We start from the raw sequence: 22,797 nt of genomic DNA, 5'->3' as shown, positions 1-22,797 counted from the left end.
TGTAGTTATTTGGATGTATAATAGTTTAGCAAGATGTTACTTTTGTAAGACATCAGATGTTCAAAAAAAGTGCATCAGCAACTTGTACTAAATACTGCAGTGTCCCTTTATAAAAGGTCAGACTAAAACTGACAACTGTACAGTGAAGCCTGACATTTGGATATTTTGAAGTTTTTCATAAATCATAGAATAGTATATGGCTGTAGTTTAGCTTTTTAGGTAAAAGGTATGTTTTCATTAGTGCATTTCTTATGGCTGATCACTGTAAAAACATGTGGATCAGCTTTCCATTTCTCTTACGCAGATCATGATAACCTGTAGAGTAGAGTAGAGTACAATCATTTGTGCTATGTTTTTAATTTTCTAAAGCACCTTGATGACAGTGAGTGTTCAGTGGTGAAGCATCCTCTATTGAACAACCCTTAAAAAAAGATGAAATAAAAACAACCTTGCCAAGTCCAGTTTCATATAGGTAAAAGATAGATAAAATTATGACTTACTTTGGACTTGGCATAAAGAGTTCCCTTAACACCCTTCACAAAGGGATACTGCAGTTATACTACATACCCATAGGCACCACAATGAAAATTGAAGCTTATACCTAATTAAGGTTTTATACACACCAGTTCCCCCAGTAAATGCAAATTTTAACAAAATTAGACATGTCATATGTTGAAAATGCTCATGGCAAACAATCATTTTGCATTCCTGCAAATAAAATTGTTTTATACTGTAAGCTGGAGGCGAGTGTAACTTATTTTTGTAATAAAGTTTTTATTTTTTTTATGTGTCATTAATATAAATGTGTGTTAGTACAGAGATCTTCTGGTTAAAAACTTAGAATCGCACACATTTCAGTATGTTTACTTGTATTTACATAATTTTTAGAATAGTGGTTGCCAATAGCCTGTATGTTTTCACATTAATTGATTTTTTTTTTTTTTTTGTTATCTTAATAAACCATTTTAGTATGTTGTATGTCAATTACTGGGATAGCTGGGACATAAAGTGTAATTAAAAATTGTCAAGTATTCATTGGAATATGTAAATGTGCCTTGCCAGTTTTGAACTTTAAGACAAAGTAAGTGAACGATGGTGAAATGAGTAGTCAATGCTACCAGAGTTTCATATACTGCCCTTGCTAAAGAAAAGAAATTTCTTCCTCAAATTCGAGCGTAAAACTTAGCAGTTGCATTAGCTTCTGAATTTTGAAATCTACTTAGAGAAATTAGGCTTATGGAAAGTGAGTTTTCTAATTGTAGCCTTAAGTATAATTTTGAATTTCAATGTAATCCTTGGTGCTGGCGTTCCCAGTGCCAAGGAGTTTAAATGCTCCCTTCAAAGAGGTTGCCATGCCTACTGGCACTTTTACTGTCATACGGTTTTATAAGGAACACTGTCAAGATGTGGAAACCAATTTTGAACTTGCTATGAAATGAAACACTGGGGGCTGTAGGAGAGGGAAAGTCCTCAGATTTCTTAATCTTGAAATCTCTCCATTGCTGAAAAACTTAAAACACTTGTTGGATCACAAGTGCTAGTGACTAGTTCTTAGTCTGGAAACGTGTTGCGGGGGATAATGCGTTTATGGAATCATAACAGTAGATGGAAGTGCATGAAAACATTGCAACTAAGGCACTATGTTTGTTGAAATTGTGGATTAAATCCCTAATTTCAGCTCTGATAAAAGCATGGGGGATGACTATTTAAAGAAAAACAAAAAGCAAAATTGACAGGAAAGTTTTTAATGGAATGCAAGCAATGGTGAGTGAGCAAAATACCAAGATCCTGACAGTGTTCCCTCGAATTATGAACTCAAGCCATTATAACTTTTACAATTAAATATGATTTGCACTGTTCTGATATTGGTGCAGTTTTTTAGAAAAATTATCAGAAAACTAAATTGCATGTGATGATTAATATTGTGGAAAAAAAACTAAAATCAAAAAAATGTTATTTTTCAAAGCTTTAAATTTGATTGTTTAAACAAAAAAAAAACATTAAGTGGAAATACTGGTGAGAGTGGGCAAGTGCATATATACAACATCAGTTTGTTGCACTTGGGTGTTGGTAAACTTGAAATGTTCTACAGCAATAATGCATCTCTTAGGGGGTGCTTTGGTGACAAATGAACATATGACACGTTCTTTTGGCATGTTGAAGGCAAGTTTTGACTTAATATAATGTGCTGCCTCTGTTATTCTCATAGGAGGCTTTCTTTACTGAAACACCTGCAAAGGTGCATAAGTAGTATAGTTCCACATTGGTTTGTAATATGTTTCTAAATTTGAAGTCTAGTTGAATTTAATAAGAAACCGGAAACTGCTGCTGCTTAACACTTCTGGTTTATAAACACTCCAATACACAGCTTTTTAAATTATACTCCTGTTTTAATACTCATTTTTTTTTGAAAAGTTTCATATAGGACATGCAACTGTACTTTTTTTTTCTTTCCAGTTTTTAAAGAGGAGATTTGTTGTGACCCAGAACTTAAGTTTGTGTTTATACTGTTGGAGGAAGGCTGTTATTACAATAAGATACTGAGATCAGTTTCTGAATTTCTGCGTTGTACAACTCTTATGTAAATACTGTCTTTAAAATTTAAAATAAGGAATACTAATTCTGTTCTTGTTGGGGGTGAAGGGTATGACATAGTCTAAAATAAATGTAGTGTCCTCTAAAAGCAGGATTCCCAACTTCAGGATAGAAATATTATACGTGGCTGCAACTTTTTATTCCCTTGTGCCTTTGATTATTCTTCAGAGGCTTAACTTTCCTGTTCAGCCTAGCAATTATTTTAGTGCTTCCATATGCCAGTGAGGGGAGGCTTTTTTTTTTTTCTGAGAAATAAAACTGAAAGGCAACATAGGCATAAACACACAGAACATTTTCACAAAAGAGTGTGTTTAAATTGATACACAGCACAATATTAAGACTGTTATTCCCTCACATTAGTGAGATATTAGTGGAAAATACTAATTGCTTAAAATGGAGTAGCAAGTTTTGAAGTGGGCAACGAGGCGGTGAATGTGACACGACAGTTTTTGGACAATTGAAGTGGGTCAAGTGCAATCTTGAGTCTGTGTTCATGCCCTGAATCTTATGATTCCTGACTTTATGACTGTTTGGACTTAATGGACATAAAAGTCTGTCTTTATGGAGTGTCTTGCTGAATTAACTGCAGCACCAGCATATGACATCTCTTGTTTGAGGCTAATAGTTGAATTAGTTGGGTATAGGAAACACCAGGTTGTACTTTGCCATTTGCTCTGTCAGAGGAAAATGGAATGTGGCAACAGAAGAGGAAGTTAAGCTGAAGATTCCTTGATCCTTAATACAGGTAGTGGGGGAGAAGGAATAAATTACTGTCACTTTACAGCCATCTAGTAAAAATAAACAATGCTTCCTAGAAGCTCTGATGTTAAAATCTTTCCAGGAGCCTGATTTTCACAGTTATCTGGTCACAATTTGCAAGTGTAATTTCCTGATGTTAAAAAATCCATGGGAGGAAAGAGTCACTGCTTAGATGCCCCTTTGTCTAGATTGTTACAAGAGAGTTGAAAAGTGCCACTAGGACTACATTGTTAGTTTACTGGCAGTCTGGAGAGGGGTGACTGTCTCATGTAACTATACTTTTTCTTGCCAATATATAACTGGTTACTAGTTTTTCCACAAAATACATATTTTTAAATGGCCAGCTCCTGAGCAGATGCTGCACAGCTGAGCTCATCTGGCTAAACTGGGTTGTATGATTTATTTAAAGCTATCTTCACAAAAGCTTCTATAGATGGTCAGACTTCCAGGTACCTGGTAGAAGCTTTATATTTTTTTTAAAAAGTAGAAAGATAAAAGCATCTGTGAAGTCTTGAAAATGCAGTTCTAACTTGTAGGTAACAGGTACTTAAATGCAGATTGAATATTTAATGTTTGAATCACAAAATACGTTTCAGTTCAGGTAATTTTTCATGAAGTTTGGTGTCCACTCTAAAGCTGACACTTGTATTCAAACAGTCATTTAGGTAAAACTTGGAGTGTCAAAAAATCTAATTCCCCATAGTCTGAGAGTGATTCATTGGGCTGATTACTGGTGGCAGTTCCCTGTGCACGGTTATTGTACTTGCTTTGGTTGCTAACATGTAGGAAAGACATGGAATCTTATTCCTTGTTTTCTTTGCACTAAGGAAGTTATGAAATGCACTCTTAGTTCTGCTGCACAGCCAGTAGAATAGTCTATGTCATTTGACTGCACAGAAGATAATGGTAAGTAAAAATAGACTTTCTAGTACTTAAATTACTTGCAGTACCTAAAATCCGACTTCAGTACACTTGTTTAATTGATTCCTTAGCTGCAGTGATTAACCCAGGTTGTGCATTTTAATTCTTAATTTTAGTGTGTCCAATGCCAAGTGACTGTTAAGTGTAATCTGACACTTAGTGTTAAATATTTCAGATCTAAAAATGTCTTAAATGCTTCATAGATAATTCAGTATCTATTTTTACATTAATGGGTTAGTAATCATAGTAGTTTAAAGGTTTTTACACGAACACAAGTCATCTATTGAGAGCCAAGAATGGAATGTATCAGATCCTGAGTTTCTGGTTCCAAGTGTCAGGCTTTTGGTATTGTTCTACCATCTAAAGTAACAGTTTTCAGATTTTTTTCTCTTCAGTGGGATGAGGAATGTACCTAATTCTGTCACTCATAATGGTTATTTAAAAATAACTACTACGTACTATTACCAAGTGTAATGAATTAAAAGCTTCCTCCTTGGGAATTTGACAAAGATAAATTTATAGATGCCCCATCAGTAAACCAGGGCTTAAGAAGCAATGTCAGCATACTTTAAAATGAAGCTGTATTACAAAACACTGTTAAGAGCTAGCATAAAATAAATTATAGGTAATCTTTTCATTATGCAGATGTGTGTTACAATTCAAGGATGATTTAACATTACAGTATTTGAGATGACAGATAAAAATACATAGTCCCTGCATCTGGAAAGCTGAAGTGGCTATTAAAGGATTGTTCCTGTTTCAGATTGTGGTCAAAGACTTCCTTTGGATGTTGCAATTAAATGTTTTTTCTTCTAGTACAAATAGTTGTTTTGATAAGCCGACCTTTTCCAATCCACAGTTTTCAACAGAATTCTGAGTTTTGTGTGTGTGCTTAAGTTGATACTTGTAGCAGAAGACAAGCATTCAGTGACAGTCACCGATGTCTTTCACCGGGAAGTGATCAGTGGGTAACTGCCTTAAACTAGTCTAGTGAAACTGTCCTGTATTTCTTATCTACAGTTACAAAAGGAACTGTACATTTACACTTACTTTTGAATTAGTGAGATGCCTAAAAGCTGCTTTGAAGAAAGCTGGCATATGTATTGTTAAAATCTGTCCGAATTTGCAGATGAAGAAACGTGGGTTTCGTGCTACCAGAAGACTAGGCCCAAAGGGACAGGTCATAACTTCTCTCATTGGAAGACCTGATGGTATAACAAGGCTTAGGTGGCTTCAAGCATTAGCAGTGCCTTGCTCCACTATTTTCTTGTAATATTAACACAACCTCTCAGGAAACAACCCAATTCATTATGGGGATAACTCCAGTGAGATCGATCTTCTATTTAAGAAGGGATCTGTAAGGTCTTAAATCCATGGGATTTAGTATGGTGTGTTCAGCTTGGGTTTGCATGGAGGTGACCTTACAGTGGGAACGGTGTAATAAATGGCAGTTTGCATTTATGCTTCATATTACACTACCCTGAAGTTTGGTTTGTTCAGGTGGCCATGTTTCTATCCAAGAAAACGATCTTAATACTCATATGTCCTGAGCTGATCAGTAAGTCTTAGACCCTAGAAGTTAATTTGAGCTCATTGGTGTTTTCTTAGGTTAACTGTTAAAATCAGTACAGGTTTCCACTAGCAAGTAAAGAATTTTGTTTTCTTAATGGCAGTATATAAACATTCACAGTTTATTGCCTCAAGTGTAATATTTCTAAATAGTACTGCTTTCATTGAGTGATGAGTGGAGTATACAGATGCATAGTAAAAAAACATTGCTAACTAAGCTTTTTGGCAAGTGAAGCCTGCCAGTGTGTAATGGAGTTTGAGGTGCATGAAGGTGTACCCTCCATGCAGGTACAGGTGGCATTGAGATAGAACAGGTAGTGCTCACATCTCAACAAAGTGTGCACAAACTGCTTTCAGTGGTGGCCTGTGCTAAAGCAGATTATGTATTGAAGAGTGCTAAAATGCTCCTGGAGTTTTACTGTGGAGCTAGTAAAGAAGAGCTACAATAATTAGTACAGCTGCAAGTAGATGATGGTCAACTCCAATTTTTGTAGTCTCTGGAAGAACAGGAGACAGTCATGCATAGTGTGTATTACAAGTTTCTAAACCCTTGTGAAGCCTTCTTTTTTTTTAATACATGAAGATTAAAACGTGTGATTCAAATTCTTAATGCAGTTCAAGATAGAATAACTTAGTAATTCTGGTTTTAAGTTCAGATGGCTGGCTGTAGTTAGAGCCCATACTTAAGGCATGCATTTTAGAATCAAGATAATTTTTTGACTGTTGAGAAAAACTGAACCTGTTTAACAGGAGGGCCAATCTTAAAATACCTGTAGTTAGCAAAAATGCATATACTGCTGGGGGGCGAGTGGGGGGAGTCACAACCAACCCACAGAAACCAAAACACAAACACCCCCCTCCAATACCTGTATCCTCTGATCCTGAAAGATGTTTAGGAAGAGGTGCTGGAATGTGATAATCTTGGAATTCCTGCATTCCTGCCACATGGTAAAAGTAATGTAGAGAGATCTCAGGTTTCACAAATGAACGAAAATTGTGGTTAATGTTCACGTTAAGAAAGAGCAGACACGACATGACTTAGACATCTGGAAGGGCAAAAAGTGTCTCTGAAAAGAAAACCTTGCAGGGTCTTGTGTAAATACCTCTGTTCTTTCTCAAGCAATGTTGATATCTGGGGAGTTCCTCCTCAGAGGAATACCAAGGGGTTTGCCTTGTATTTAACAGGTTGGCCTGATCACATCATCTGATCACATCATCGCAATCATCACTGATTCCCCATTTTGGAAAGCTCTTAACAAAGCATATTATTTGCTCCCTGAGAAAAGGGAAAGAAATGAAACAGTTTGAAAAAGTCCTCCCCCTGTGGGCAAAACACAGCCATCAAATCTGCCTGAACTACACTACTGGCAAGTTTCTAATCTGGGATTAAAATAAAAATAGGCAAGTAACCTGGCAAACCACAACATACAACAAGTTCATTTAACTATGTTACAGCTTTGTAGAATCTTCCCTGCCTCTAACCTGGAAGGTAGGTACACTCTTTAGCCAGGCACCATGTCGCAGCCACAGCGTGATGAGAGGGGAATATCAGGTGATGGATTTTGGCCAGATGGAAACACCAGGTCAAAAGCAGACAGGGCCCTTGGACTATATGTCAGAAGGTAAGAATATCCAGTCCTGGCTGTTATAATCATCAGGGCCACTTTATCTTGACACATATTTCAAAAGAAAATTGTATCTGTAAGAGAGGAGGTTATAAACACAGCAAAATAGAAATTCTGTAGAAAAAAAAATCACTCTGTTACTATGCCTAAAGCTGCTATTTCAAATGTCCTGTTCAGAGAAGTGAGTGATGTCCTAGAGCTGGTGTTTGTAAAATTGCAGCTTGGAAGTGATGAACTAATGGCCTTGTCTAGAGGGAAGTAAGAGCCAGCCTTGAATATCTGATACACATATTCCAAAGACAGACCTTTCCCCACGTAGGTAAGGAGTTCTTCCATCTCCTTTCAGTGCTATAACACATTTACCATTCACTGCTCTTAATAATCCCTTAGAGGGTGGGTAAAAGTAGGGTAGTTGAGAAATACTTTTAATAAGGTCTGATGATGCCTCATAATTGAGTGATGCTTGAGGAAATGGCAAGTTCCTAGCAAAGTTTGCTTTTGAAGTCTTGATTTGAATGTCTCAATGCAGGGCACAAAGTGAGAATAGGTGTTTCACTTGTAAAGCTGGGGTGAATCAATGCCAATTCAGCAGCCTCTGCAGTGTTCAAGTTTAGGATGGGCCCAAAGAGCTCCCAAGTATACCAGTGCCTTGTACAGAGTCACATTTGTTCTTGAAAAGTGCAATACAAGCTCAGCATCCTGCGAGGGAGAAGTGGCTGATAATTAATTCAGTAAAGACTTGGTAGTGCAAGGAACCCAAATATAGGTGTATTCTACCCTGAAAGTGGTTGCTGCTCAGAAATCAAAGTGCTTAAAATTAACAGTATGTGCTTGGAAGCATATCTCTGGGATCCCAAGGGACAAAGACTTAAGAACCAGTATGAGGTTGCTGAACTTTGTTTGAAGATGTTCTGTTTCCTTGAGTCTAGGCTACATGTCTGAGTTCAAGGAATTATACTTCCTTAATGAACAAAAGGATTTTTTTTTTCCTAAAGCTAAGGCCTGTATCACATCAGAAGGTAGGAGGAGGCTGAAGAAGAAATGTGGTAGGGGAGAATACACTTGGAAGTTGTTTGCCAGAACGGTCTCTACTTCCTGAGTTAAAAGAGGATCAATGTTGAAAGAGGATAAATGTATGTTGTTCTTTAGTACTGAGAATACACAGGATTGTTTTCATAGAGAGCTTTTAGTCAGGAAAAGTCACTTTGTCTGCAGGTATGAGCATGGTGAGCAGCATCTCTGAAGACTGGGAAAAGGGCATGTGCCTGAAGGTAGAAGTAATGTGAAATTTGGAACTTGCAGAAATAGGTGCCTGGTCTGAGTTCTTGGTGAAACTCAGGTGAGCAGCTTTGAATTAAGACACCTTGGACTAACTGTACTAAATTAATGTCTTCTCACTGTCAAGGCTGCCCCTCCAGATAATACCTGATTTCAGTCTGGTCCTTTCTCTGTTCTTTTTGTCCTTGGGCTTTGGGGAAGGAGAGTTAGTCATTACTGCATGGGTAGCTTTACTTCTGCAGCCCTAAGAGCTAAGGGGAAAATGGAGAGGGGAGCACACAGCTGGGCAGTGGTCCAGGAACTCATCAGATACATGGGCTTTCCAGAATTTGAGACTGGATGGTACTCCCAAGTTTCTTGATCATAGTCTATCCCAGAAACACACTGGATGTAGACAAAACACCACTCTACAGTTACAGCTTAGTACTTAATGTACAATTTACTGCATCTAAGCTGAATGGTGGTAAGTGGAGAATTTTCTACTCATCCACATTATATGGTCTGCTAGGAACCTGGATGATATTAGATAATCCTTTCTGGTTTGATTATCTTCTGAAGCAAAATCTACTTTCTTCAGGAAAAAAACCTTCCCTCCATCTGAACTGCAGTGACCCTAACTTGAGGTCTACCTGCAGCATCAAAGTTCTTTGTGTTGCATTAGGAGCTACGTTTAAGCATATCTCGAAATCTCAAAGACCTCAGTCTTCACTTGCAGTTTCTGAGGTGGTGGTGGTGAAAATACTACAAACTACCTACAGAGAACATCCAAACTTGAGACTGGACTGAAAGATTCACAGTGTCTTAAGGGGAAGAAAGTGTTATTCTTAAGTTTGATAGAAAGGATAGTAAACTGATTTTCATATTAAAATGTTCCTTTATTAATATATACTTTAAAATATGTTTCTGTGAAAGAAGAAAAATTTACTGCCTGGTGTTTTAGGCAGTTTGTTTTGTGATTCTTTTGTACAAAGGTAAGCTAGGTAGCTTATATAGTAGCAAGTAATTCAGTCACAAATCAATTTATTGAGTTTCAGAAAAAATACTGAGTGGTAATAATAGTTCCCTACATGGTATCAGACCTTATTAACTCCAATGCTTTCCTAGCTAGAATGCTAGTTTACTTAAATAAAACAGAAAATAAAAAGCAAAGCAAAACTTCAGTGGAGTTTTGCAGTACTCACCAAAGTTTTTCAAATAGTCCTTGCTTCTTGATTTCAGTTTGTGCCTTTTCCTTGTCTGCTGGTAGACCCACAGAGGGACCATCTGCTTCTGCCAGTGCTAGAGGGGAAGTGTTATGTAATAATATATGCCTTTCTATCAGATATACCAGCAATCTGGATGGCAAAAAAGCTTGGGATACCTCCAGGAACTTGGGTACCTCTTTGATAGACAGCATTGATCAGCTGTAAGAATTGAACAGTTATGAGTGTAAGGAAGCCTGGCCTTGCAGAAGGCATGGTACTGAGATCCACTTCTCAAACTCTCATTAAAACAATCATATTCCTCTTGCAGTGGAGCTCTACCACAGAGCTGTATGCTCCAGGTATACTACACAATAGGTAAGACATGGGCAAGCTGCCCATGTGCTCCAAAAAGCTGTTTTCAAAAAGCCTTAGGACTCATCCATACCTATGAGGAGGAACAGCCCTCTGTCCAGGGGCTCTTGTAGTATCACCTTGTGCATTCTGCCTGTTTGCACAGAGTCAGATTTTTTTTTGCTTTTTGTCATATATTCAATATTCTTGCTAGGGAAATGTAACCTTTATGTGAAGTTCTCTTGAACCATTCTGTAAATATTTCAGTTTTTCCCATATGTCATTTAAAAGGAAGAAAATACCAGATTGATTCCATGTGTCCTCAGCCAACAAATGGTAAACAAAACAATATCCTGGTTATACAACTGGCTCTGTAACAGTTCCTATAAGTGTCTGATGAAAGACGTAAGCACGCAAGCAAAATAACCTTTGCAAAGTGACAATTCATGTCGTTTAACTTTTAACCTATGCTGTTTTTACATACTTCATGTTGTCAGAGAAACCGGTTGCTTGAACTAAAAATATCTCTGTGGAATTCTGACCTGACAAAAACACTCTAGGAATTTGTTGCTGTGTCCACAGGAGCTAAAAGCAGAGGGCTCCAGGATAGCAGCTCACCAGTCACCACAAGAAGCCTGATCTTGCAGATCTCTGGGTCTGGGTTTGCATGCTCATGTTAAGTATCCACAGAAAGCTTTCTTGGATACTAGCTGCCTTACAGCAGCAACCTGTAGTTACAGTTAGTCTTTTTTCCACTTTTAATGACTTCTGCCTTTTGATTAGAATTTCCTGAATATGTGAAGGCTTTAGGTTGAGATTTTTTTTCACCGTTTTTCTTTTAAGGTGGAAAAAAAATCCATCAGAAATGAGAGTTGTATCCAAATGAGGAAAAAGGATCATAAATCTTCACTGACAAAAATGTTAAAATACTCTAGAAGCAGGGCAAAAAAAATCAAACTATTTAAGAAGGCACTAGGTCTAATAAAAATAATTTTGAATGCTATTTTCTTAACAGTTTTGTTCCTTATGTTGCAGCCTGTCCCTACTCACTGCTACACAACAGAGGAGATAATAAAATTGCAAAAGGAAAAGGAGAACAAAGATGATAAAAGGTACAAAAATGCTCTTATGTGACGGACAAGTCACTGGAGCAGGAATCTTAATTTTAGAAAAGATTGTTTTCTCAGGTGACCAGAGCATTTTGGTAAAATGATAAGCAGCAATTGTGCTGAATAGGGAATGATTTTTCACCATCTCTAATAAACACATTAATGTTTGGAGAGCTGTATCTTCACTCACACAAGTGCAAGGGGTGGAACTCCTTGCATGATTTTTATGGATGTTAAAGTTTCTCATTCTTCAAAAGCAACTTGAAACTTAGGAAATAAATTTTCTCTCAGGATATCCCCAAGACTATGAATCAGAGTTCCAGGAACTTATTATTATATTCTTGCCATGCTTTTACAGCTTTTTCCTAGGTATGTATCCCTGATAGCCATCATCAACAGGATGTTCACCCAGCTGAACTTTTGCTGATCCAACACAGTAGTTCCATGAGTCCAGTGTGTATCTATGACAAAAAACCTAACTAGCTTTAAATTCTTCAAGTCTCACCATAGTTCTGAGGTGTAGGTGCTGTAACAGTTTGTAATTATTTAACAGAAACACATCATCTAACAGGATTATCTTGATGCTTTTTAATTCAGCTGAAAACAAGGGATTCTGGCTCAAGTTCATCCTTGAACTCCCATCTTGAAAATTTTCCCCACTGGCCATGGCTGGTAAGCAGGAATTCCCTTCAGAACCTGACATAGTTATTTTCACAGTTTGTGTCCAGGGCAAGGTTTTTTTTTTTATCCCCACAGTAAGTCAACAGATTAATTTCCATTTTGACTGAGCTCTTAGAAATGTGCTCAGGCATTGTTTTAATGGTTTGCATGAGTACAGCTCCTTAGTTCTTTCACAAGCATTTTCTTACAAATTCTTAACATCCAACTTGACATTCCCTCATTCCTCTCTGATCAGCTTACATTTTTCAAAGAATTTAGGTTTTCCAGATCTTTCCTTTGCACATACAGCCAATTTTCCAACTTCACTAAATACTTAAGGTGCATATCCAAAAACCTGGTTTTTTTCTCAGGTGAATGAAGATAAAATTTCTATGGAGTACAACTTTGCCAAATATCACCATAAATCATAATTATAATTTATTTTAACAATTTCCAGTGTCACCTGTATACATTTAGTTCTCCTCTTTTTTGTACATATTCCTACAGGCCTCTCTTTCTTACTGTGTTGTAGTCAATTTCTACACCTTGCAACTTACTGCTCTATTTTCTTTTTTTTTAATGTCCCATAAATAGCAGTTTACCACCAAACAAATTATTTTCATCTCTAATATCTAAATTCTCTCCAGTGTCTTGTCTGTGAAAGAATTTCTTCATAAAATTCCCTTCTATGTTAACAAGTTGAAGAAAACAACTCTATACACCAGTCTGTCTCTGAATCATTTTACTTTCTCCTTGAGAGTTAAAAGTTCTTCAAGGCAAAACTGACTCTAGTACATTACCTGTTTTTTTGTTTTGGCTTTCTTTCTTCTTCCCAGTGCACCTTGTCCCAGTGAAATTCTAACACACTCAGTGCTCCTCAGCACCCCCCTGCTCTGCAGAGCATTGTTCCAGTCTCCTTGTCTTTCTTTTTTTTTCACTGCAAGTCTTTATTCTGCCTGGTATTTTTAGTCCTAAACACAGCTTAGTAAGTAATTTCAGGTTTTCTAACAGAACTGTATTTTACATTCTCTTTTAAAAAAAGATTAATTTTTAATGGTATGTTATAATTGAAACTTCTTAGCTTTTCCCCTTAATTTCAATTGCTTTCTAAATTTGCTTCTAAACAAACAACACAACTTGTCTCTGTCATTCCCTGCAAATGTGGAGACCAGTGATCTTTTACAAAATGTTTCACACATCTTTTCTTAAACCATTTCTCCCTCCCACCTGCCATTTTGCTCCTTACTGCAGCAGGTGAATTCTCCCATTTGTCTAGAAGAAAACTTGTGAGGGATTTTATCCAGGAACCCAAAGTCCCTGTTGCTGTATCGAGCAGGTGCTTCTGGGCCCAGGTTATCACTTTCTCATCCAGTTTGCTTTAATCTGGTCATACTGAGGGTCAGCATGTGATGCAGGAAGCAAATACAAGACCCTACAACTACAGGCAGCACACATTTCCATGCAGCTGGCAAGCCTGGGTCGGTGTGGATATTGGATATGACTTCCAAATGCCATAAATCTAGACTATGAACAGTTTGTTAACTCGTTAACAGACAAATGAATATAACTGTATTTATAACAATAAAGCTAATTTTGCTTTTCAAAGTGCTGGTAATTATTCTACCAAAACCAGAGATGTGCAGCAAATGGTCAGCTGTCACTTCCCCGGAGTTTCAGTGTTCTTTTAAAGCCCAGAAAGTAGTGCTAAAGGGCAGTTTTCACCTTACATTTGTTGCATACTCCTGGATCTTCTCAGGTGGAAACCAGTAACTGCTGGTGGATGTTCTTTAAGTTTTGAATCTGAGAAAGTCAAGTACGAAGAGCCTACTAATGCTTGCCTTTCTTGGAATCTGACGGGCCAACTTCAGTTTCACTTCTTTACTTAAGCTTAGCTATTTGCTGAATATTAAAAATAAGTGTTCTCTAGAGTTTTCTGCTAAATGTTTGTAGTTAAAGGTTAATATGAAGCCTTCTTTTTAAGCTTCTTGGAAAGGGCCCACAACATGAACAGGGATTTGTGAGGAATAATTATAACAATCATTACTTTTGAGTAAATATGAAGGATTAGATATTGTAAATTAGCCTTGACAACTGTATCCTTGAAAGAGAGAACTATGTAAGGCCTTGAAAAGAGCAAAAGCAGCCTTGCAGAATAAATTAAATGCAATTAACTGGTGAGAATCTGTTTATTACAGTTCGCTGTCTGGCTTATTTTAAAAAAACATTTTTAAGGTAAAAAAAGAAGCACTTTGGTAAATACAATCTCAGCCTAATAACTGATGTTACTTAGCCAAGAATTGAAGTTTTATATTTCAGGTTGTTGAAAATCTGCTCTAATATACTTCTTAAATGCTAGAATAGGCAAGCTTGTCCTGCCATCAAAGAAAACACACCCTAAACCCCAAACCAGGGAGAACTGACTCCACAAGATGACTTGTAGGATCAGTGAAAGATCCTTTTACATTTTAAATACTAAAATAAAATCTATCCAGAATAACCCAATCCTGGCCACATTACTTCAGAGCCTTGATATTCAAATCTTTCTCTTTCCAGGGAATGGATGAAGTTCTTATTTCTCAAAGAATTTTGAAAACCTTGATGTTGTCAGCAGTTCCCTTTTGTTCTTCTATAGTTTTATTTTGTTGAAAAACAAACAAACATCTGCTTAGTCTTTCAGAACAAGCTAGGGGTCTGTCTGTAGTGACAGAGGGTGATGGCAATGCCAACACTGCTGTCTCCAGCAGAGCAGGATGGGGTAAAGCAGTTTGTTGTGTCTGCCCAGCAGATGTAAAGTCTGTGAAGGAAATTGCACAGTTTCTAAGATAATGAGGTACAATTAGTGCCAGATGTGAATGTGGCAACTTTACAGTAAATAAACACAATTCTGAACAATGAAGCTATAAACTGAAGAAACTTTACCTGAAGGAGAGAATGCAAATGGAAGCAGAAGTTTGACTTAAGTTGGTTTGCTGTGCAAGTCACTTCCTGTGTCATAGATATGCTATGCTGTGGCATCCTCATGAAATATTGTAAGAATTACAGATTTTTAGAAGTTACTCCTTATTAAAAGCATTTCAAGATAAGTGACTAAAAATCACCAGCAGTAAAGCTGGGGATAAAGTAAGCTGATAACAAAAAAAATGCATCTTAGGAAAATTGATTTCCTCTGAATAGGCCGTACGGAGATTTGCTGTGTGAATGCACCCTGGTTTTTTCTTCTAGAAAATGTGGACTGACATGAAATAATACTGTGCAGAGACTCTTAAAGAAATTCAAGCTGACCCTGGGCTTTTGCCAAGCACTCTGAGAAAGGTCAACATACTGAAGTTGAGCTGCAGCGTTTCACCTACTCGAGAGGTCAAGGGAAGTGTTGCATAAACTGACAAAGCATCCAAGCAAAGATTCTGAGGGCTGTTTTCGGATTTCGATTTCTAGATGCTGACTCACCCTCCAAACACCAGTATTTTCTTAACAGCGTAGTTGCAGGGGATCTCAGTGAAGATTTGTAAACATGGCTCGCCTGAACAGATGTATTTCAGTATTTCATGTGCCCTCACTTTTTCAGTGTGCCCAATGTGCCTGCGCGGGGCTCGTGCAAATGGACACACAAGGCAGCAGCAACTTCTCAAAACAACTAAAAGCGGGCGTCTCTTTCTGAGCAGGCTTCCTTCGTACTTGCACTTAGAATCCCCTCTATGGATACGAGCTCCCAGAAGTTGTTTCGTTTTGCCCATTGGACTGATACACCCACAAGCAGCCGTGTCTTGTTAGCAGAGCCTTGAGTTTGGTAAGGCTGTGTAACTACAGAAAGCACTCCAGTGGTTTGAAAGCTTGTGGCTTACACTGTAACTGAAGGTGTTATTCGTGTGAAGTTGGCTTTAAATTCTTCTCGCTGGCAATAAACTACATTCTAGCATTCCTCTCTTTTCAATTTCTTACTCTTAAATACTGATGTTAAGGTGGGATCTTACTACATTTCCTGCCCTGTTCCTTTTCTTTACAGCCAATATACGAAGCTTTGAGTGGTGTTTATAGGATTTTAGTGTTCCAGTCACTCAATGATTTAGTTCAGTCATCATCCAAATATAGAGCATTTAATCAGACGTAGCACTTTTTTGGCCGCTTGGCGCCGGGAACCCCTCGTTGTCCAGAACCCGAGTATTTATAACGAGGTAAGCTCGCTGTCATCAGAGCCCTTCTATTTGCAGTGCTTAGCACGCTACGTGACACGGCGCAGCTGCAAATGCCACGGCGGTGCTGCCCGGACGCCGTTCCCGGCTCCGGGGGCTCGGCGGGCTCCGCGGGCGCCGCTCCTCCCCCGCCGCCGTCCCCGCCCCGGCGGCCCCTGAGGCGGGCCCGTCGCGGCCTCGCCGCCATCAGCGGGCGCCGGCAGCGGAAGCGGCCCCGCCTCCGGCCCGGCCGGCGCGGCAGCGGCCGCCATGGGGGGCGTGAGGGCGGCCGGGCGGCGGCTGCTGCGGCGGCTGCGGGGCGCCGAGGGGCTGCGGGAGACGTGCCGGCAGTACCCGCTCTCCTGCTGCCTCCTCCTGGGGCTGGGCGCCGCCACCGTCCTCCTGAACCGGTAACCGGGCGGGCGGGGAGCCGGGCGCGGGCGGCGCTGCGCCTTCTCACCAGCGGCTTTTCCTTCCTGTGTGTCTGTAAGGTATCTTCATGTTCTGATGGTCTTCTGGTCCTTCGTGGCTGGCGTCGTCACCTTCTACTGTTCCTTGGGACCGGACTCCCTCCTGCCCAATTTTCTGTTCACAATAAAATATAAACCCAAGGTAAATATGCCTGTAAAGAGTTTTGTGCTTTTTAAAAATACGATAAGAATCTATATGGAGTAGCAATTATTGTCTAAGCCTAGCTGCTTTCAGAAATATTGTGCGTCAGTACAGCTCACACACTGCTGCTGACAGGTGTTTTGTGGCAAGTAGATGATGATTAAGACTTTGAATTCTTAGCGTATTTCTGTATAGTCCCGTCAAATCCACGTACGGCTGCAAGGCCGGTTGTTGGGCTGTCCAAGGATGTTATTTCCTTCTTCTCTTATTGCACGTTTTGAGCATTTCAGTAGCAGGCAGTGGAGAAACTATGTTGTTGTTTGCTCCTTTAAGGGGGCTTTTTCTTTTCTAAAGATGCCCTCCTTTTCATAGGCCAGTGATGAGTCTTTGCTCACTGTAATCAAAATTCTCTAAGCAGTACTGCGCTTCAAAAAGAAAAATATTCCCAAAGCAAATTGCTCTTTTCTAACTTAATTCAATGTAGAATTTCATAGGGCTAAAAGGGTATAGTTGCAATAGTTCAAGGCTATGAGTAAGGCAGAGAAACCATCTGGTCTGTTACTAGACTGATTAATGTACAGGGAGGTGAGTGGAGATGTGAAAGGATATCTGTGTCCCCACTTTGTTTCAGTAGAAGCCATTTTTCTTTAAAGATTCTGTTGTTTTTCATGCTATGCTTTGTTATCTTGTTTTCCTGCTGGAAGAATAAGTTTGTCTTTATTCAGTTCTCTGTAATAGTATGCTCTGAAAGGAAATCTGCAAATGTTTGGCTATGTTACTAGAGTCATCATTTTGGAGAATGTAAGCTTGTCCAAATCTCTTAGCAGCTGGAATTGCCGGAGCTGTTTCCCCATGGTCACAGTTGTGCTGTGTGTGGCAAGGTCAAATGCAAGAGGCACAGGTAAATTACATGTGTGGCACTCCTAAGCTTGGCACTGCTGCCCTTTGACACATCGCAGTAGGAACCTGTCAGTTGCACATTGTTACGTAAACTTCTCCATGCTCTCCTACAGACCTACTTTGCTTCTGGAAAACTATCAGCCATGGCTGGATCTGAAAGTGCCTTCCAAGGTTGATGCATCACTTTCAGAGGTAATTGGTGCATTGTTTCTTCAGTACGTTAAAATTCTGTGGGTTTTTATTATGTGTCTTTGAAACCTTTTGCTTCTAGATGGTTCACTAGATGGTTCATATGTACCTTGCAGGTGTTTTAACTTGTTCCAATACAAGTCAAGTCAAAGGAGTGTTTGCTGGGAGCAGGGAGCCAAGATGGCCTGCTTTTAAACATGGACTGCTTGTGTAGCGGTGCACCTAAAACACAGAAAAAATGTCTGCGTAAAATTGGGAAGAATAATGGAAAGATCAGTTAAAATTGAGCATGTCTGTGTAGTAGAAATGAAGGATTTCAGCCTGCTTAGTTTCTTGGAGTTGAGGGTAAAAGATGAGTTGATCCAATTACAAAAGTTCTGTAATGAAGATGAGATTTTGATGGTAGGGACTCTACAAGAAAGATGGAAAAAATTACAAGAGCATAGGGGAATGGATTCAAACTGACAGAGTAGGTTTGGATTAGATATTAAGAAGAAATTCTTTACTGTGAGCATGGTGAGGTGCTGGAACAGGTTTCCTAGAGAACTTTTGGTTGCCCTGTCCCTGGAAGTGTTTGAGGCCAGGTGGGATGGAGCAACCTGGCCAAGTGGAAGGTGTCCCTGCCCGTGGCAGGGTCTGGGAACTGGAGGATCTTTCAGGTCCCTTACAACCCAAACCATTCCATGAATCTATTTAAAGTCATCAGATAAAGCTGTAACAAAGCCTTTCTTTAAAAAGAAATTGCTGAATTTACTCAAAGAAGAACAGCATATGTATTTTCTGTAGCAAGACTGTAAATCAGAAATTTTATTTCGTTCTAATCTCTTTAAAAAAAGAGCTGTTTGAAGAGCAGTTTTTTTGTTGTGCTTGGTTTTTTTATTTCCTTGATTAGTAATTGATGCAGTGTATTGGGAGCTAAACAGATAAGCTTTGTGTTTTTTGAAGCTAGGAAGGTACACAAGCACATATGTAGATTAATATCCATTTATTCATAATTCCAACTTTGGGGTTCTGTGGGAGGAGGATGAACAACTGGCATGGCAGAAGTGAGTCTGTTTTTGTGTGTCAGTTCTTGCAGTTAGCAGCATGGTGTGTGAAGTCAGAGCCATGTGTGTCTGTGGTATAAGCTGACACTTCTGTTCAGCTCTGAGAGACACTGTCCCAAGCATGGCCCACTGAAGGAGTGGGAGGAGAATGAAAACCTTGAGGAAGGCATGGACAGTTGAAAACTGTTTTTTAAAAAGAACAGGTAACAACTTGTTGACTTCCACTAGTTGAATGAAGTGACTTCTTCTGTGATTTCAGAAATAAACATTTATTCTTTTACAGCTACTTAATTTATTTTTAAAATAAGTTTAACTGTATTAAGATGACAGTATTGCTGAATAGGATTTCAATAGACTCTTGCTTTAATAATAGAATGTAAAATAAATGCTTCCGTGCATTTAATATTTTTAGGATTTGTGATACCAAGTAGCTGGGGCAGTCTAATGAAGGATGTTGTAGATGCTGAAGAACTGGAAATTTTCTTGTTTGGCTTAAATGGGAATTTGATGCTGAGAAGGTTCTTTGTAGTATCTCTTTGCAAGTGATATGAGTAGATACCACAGTTACCTTCTTGGCATTTTCCGTGCGATTGCTGTAGTTCTGCTTTTACCAAAATAGTGACCTTTTCTTTGCTGTTGCTTTTCACTTCAGTGGCACGTCCCAGGCCCTGCTTTATTTAGCACTGCAGGTGTGGGTCATGTGTGTCCATGGCCATGCTTCTCATTCCTTTACCTCCTTTGTGTGCTTACCTGGAGGGAAGAACCAGCCCTGGGTTCTGGACCATTCCAGGGCATTGAGCCATGGTCACCCTCCTCAGCTGGCCCAAACAAGTAGTGTGAGTCACCTTTTTCACCTGTGTTGGGCAGATACTGTTTGGGGTGAGAAATCTCATTGCATGGTTCCTCACTGCAGCTCTTCTCTGCTGGTTAAAAGGGTAGCCAGGGGTTCTGCCCACACCATATTCCTCTTCACCACCTGCTCTGAGGATGCAGCATGTAATGCTGGCCTGGAATTGGATAGCCTGCTTCAGGTTGGAAGGAGAGACTGCTCTTATTTTCTTTTGTGGGTTAGTCATACATTAGAGAGAAGCTGATACAGTGTGAATTGAATTAAGGTTAATTAGATTCTAAAGGAGTGCAGAGTGCGGTCTGTTTCTAAAAAGCAGTTTCTTCAAATACTTGGAATAATTTAGGAATTTTTTTATTGTGTTTTAATTTTTCTAGTTATTTTTTTGCAGCTTGAAGAATTTTGGCAATATCCTCATTTCCAAATGTTTCTAATTTGAGCCAGGTGCAGAGCCTTCAAGCTTGTGTTTTTCAAGTGCTTTCAGAATAATTTAATACACACTCAAATCAGAAGAAATCCAAGTTTTCCTCACAAGTATGGATTTTTCTGTCTTGGATTGTGATGATAGTTTGTCTCACTTTGCAAATTCTTAATCGTTTGCAGCCTTGTTTTAGTCCATTCAGCTGCTGTGCGTGGTTTAGAAGAATAACAGAACCTGTGCCTGAACATTCCTCCCTCCACGTTTATGTTTGTTTTTACAGTTGAATGCTAAACTGTCTCAACCATGCATCCATCCAGTGTTTCATAATTTGGGCTGTATCTTGCACAAAAATAATGCAGTCACCTAATTTTAATTTTGTTTCCAGTTTCTAATCCATTTTGCATTATGCTTGTTTCTTCAATGTTTTCTTTCTTTTTGAATTAGGACATGATATCAGTTGGTTAGTTTTACATTGTGTATAATCCAGGTGCTACAGATTGTAGAGAAAAAGATGAATTCATTACCAGAACAACAGGATTCAATTCTCTTTTATGCAATCTCATTTTTGCTATGTGAGAGACGGTTGCAAGTCAAATCTGTGGAAAGCTGCTCAGCTACACTTTATCAGCATGGTGAAAAAAAGTCTCACTGGATCAAGATGCTGCTGTCTTTTGATCCCATTTAATTCTTCTCAGGTTTTTGACTCCTTTATGGGACTGAGTTGTTTTGATTTTTTTTTGTTTTTGTTTTCTAAAAGCAAGAAATAGACAAATGCCTGACAAGAAATCAGTTGTTGCTTGAATGTGCTCTTTGCAAGTCCTGAACTCTTGCACTAGCACAATGGACTGTATGCTTTCTTATTGGAGTGGCTTGTTCTACTCCCAGAAAGTGGCCTCAGCTGTCAGGTTGTGCTGTCTTTTAAGGCTTTAGAACTGTTATTGTGGTTTATGTATCAAATCCTTGCTCCTTTCTGTTGTGATTGGGCCTGGTAGTTCTGACCTGCCACTGATTCAGCATCATTCATCTGCACAGTTCCTCCTCCTGACAATTGGGGTCAGTTGTGTGGCAGTCCCCAAAAAGCTTGTCTCAGCAGCAAAGACTGACTAGCTTGCAGTGTTGCAGTGCATGCTAGAAAATAATTTTTCTTTTTTTTTTTTTTTAATTCAGCTGCTCCTTATATTGCTACCTGCTGTATTTGGTTTTGCACTTGTAATCTTTTTCCAATTCAAAGCTGCCCACGCATAGTAGAACCAGTCATTTTGCAAAATGCTTGAAAAATAGGTAGGCTTTAAATGGAATGACTCATCATTTGTATTTAAAACTGGAGGATAATACTTTACAGACAAGGAAATGGCTTCTCATTAGCTGTCATTTTTTGAGGTGTCCCATCTACTTCATTGGTGTGTGTGCAATGTGAGCAATTGAGCCTGAATAATATTTTAGTTGTTGATAGAATGGAAGTGGGTGCACATGTCCTGCTTCCCCAGTGCTTCATGAAAGTGCAGTGGATGATGTGGCCAATTTTTCTGTCAAGCACAATTGCACTTATACAGCCTGGAATGCTGATAGGGTTGAAGGAAAACCGGTATGGACTACATGCCTTGAAAAAGTTAGTGGCAGTAATAATGGCTTATTACTTCTTCAGCACTTCCATTTTTGCAGTAGGGATGATTTCACACAGTAGCTCTGCTTTAACTTCTGTTCAACACCTTGGTGGAATGGAGCATCATACTTAACTGCCTCTGCCATGTGTTTAATTAATTTGCAAGTAGGGGCTGCTTTCTGTGCCCACACATGTTTTATTAGGGCCATATAGGTAACCTGACTCCTAGTAGAATGTGTCTTGCCTTCTGATATCTTATCAGCAATAAGTGGACTCCAGTGAAAAGTGCATTTTGAGTTAGCTGTCTGTCTGTGTGCATGCTGTCCCTGTGTCTTTGTCTGGTGGGTTTGTCTGCAGTGTTCTGTGGAAGCAGTACCATAAAGCTTGCACTTACAGTGTGGCTGTGGAAGAGAAACACTGGTAAGTCTGTAAAATGGTTCAGCTGGGACTCACTTACTACAACATGGGATGAATCTGAAGGAGACTTTGTCTTCCACTTTTGAGTGGGAAGGATCATCAGGTTTTGCACTTTCCTTGCTTATTTAGTAACCATGGGAAGATGAATCTCAGAACTGTGTTTTGCTCAGGCAGCAATAAGGATCAGATCTCTCTCTGTTGGAAACAATTCTTCAAGTGCCTTCAGAGGCCCCCATAGGACTATAGAGAAAGGGAGGGCCAATAAGTTATGTTAGCATCAAATGAACTGAATTTGTAGTGGCACATTCATGGAAAACTTGATAGACAGGCTCTCAGTTCAAAAATAGTAGTCATAAATGAAGAAAGCTGTTTCAAGAGGAGTTCATTGTATACCTTTGAATGTACTGTTCTGTGCTTGAAGGCTCAGCAAGTGCACTTTCCACTCCAAACAGAAGTTGCTCTGCTGCTGTTGCTTCTGATGGGGAAGCACAGAGGAAAAGTGGAGGAAGAAGGAGAAGGGCTCCTTTAATAGACAGGTTTTT

General features: G+C 39.1%; 2 protein-coding genes across 9 annotated transcripts in view; both read left to right on the top strand.

Moving 5' to 3' along the window:
• SYNCRIP (synaptotagmin binding cytoplasmic RNA interacting protein) overlaps positions 1-1,863 on the top strand; it is a 25,899-nt gene extending 24,036 nt beyond the window's left edge. For all 3 annotated transcript variants that reach the window (XM_063150611.1, XM_063150610.1, XM_063150609.1), the window contains exon 12: positions 1-1,863. This exon is cut by the window's left edge. The gene's annotated coding sequence lies outside the window, so the exon portion shown is untranslated.
• Positions 1,864-16,500: 14,637 nt separating this feature from the next.
• The window catches only part of SNX14 (sorting nexin 14), a 45,161-nt gene continuing 38,864 nt past the window's right edge, over positions 16,501-22,797 (top strand). For 3 of the 6 annotated variants that reach the window (XM_063150607.1, XM_063150606.1, XM_063150605.1), the window contains exons 1-4: positions 16,511-16,630; positions 16,712-16,832; positions 17,660-17,733; positions 17,846-17,924. In XM_063150607.1, the coding sequence (XP_063006677.1) occupies positions 16,728-16,832; positions 17,660-17,733; positions 17,846-17,924 (258 nt within the window). In that variant the 5' untranslated portion in view covers positions 16,511-16,630; positions 16,712-16,727. Of the gene's footprint in view, positions 16,631-16,711; positions 16,833-17,656; positions 17,734-17,845; positions 17,925-22,797 lie in introns of all 6 variants that reach the window. The other 3 variants (XM_063150603.1, XM_063150601.1, XM_063150604.1) reach the window with 2 other exon arrangements.

Source organism: Melospiza melodia, chromosome 3, assembly GCF_035770615.1.
Source record: "Melospiza melodia melodia isolate bMelMel2 chromosome 3, bMelMel2.pri, whole genome shotgun sequence".
NCBI lineage: Eukaryota > Metazoa > Chordata > Aves > Passeriformes > Passerellidae > Melospiza > Melospiza melodia.
The sequence above is the reverse complement of the archived record's forward strand: the minus strand, read 5'-3'. Positions and strand labels throughout refer to the sequence as shown.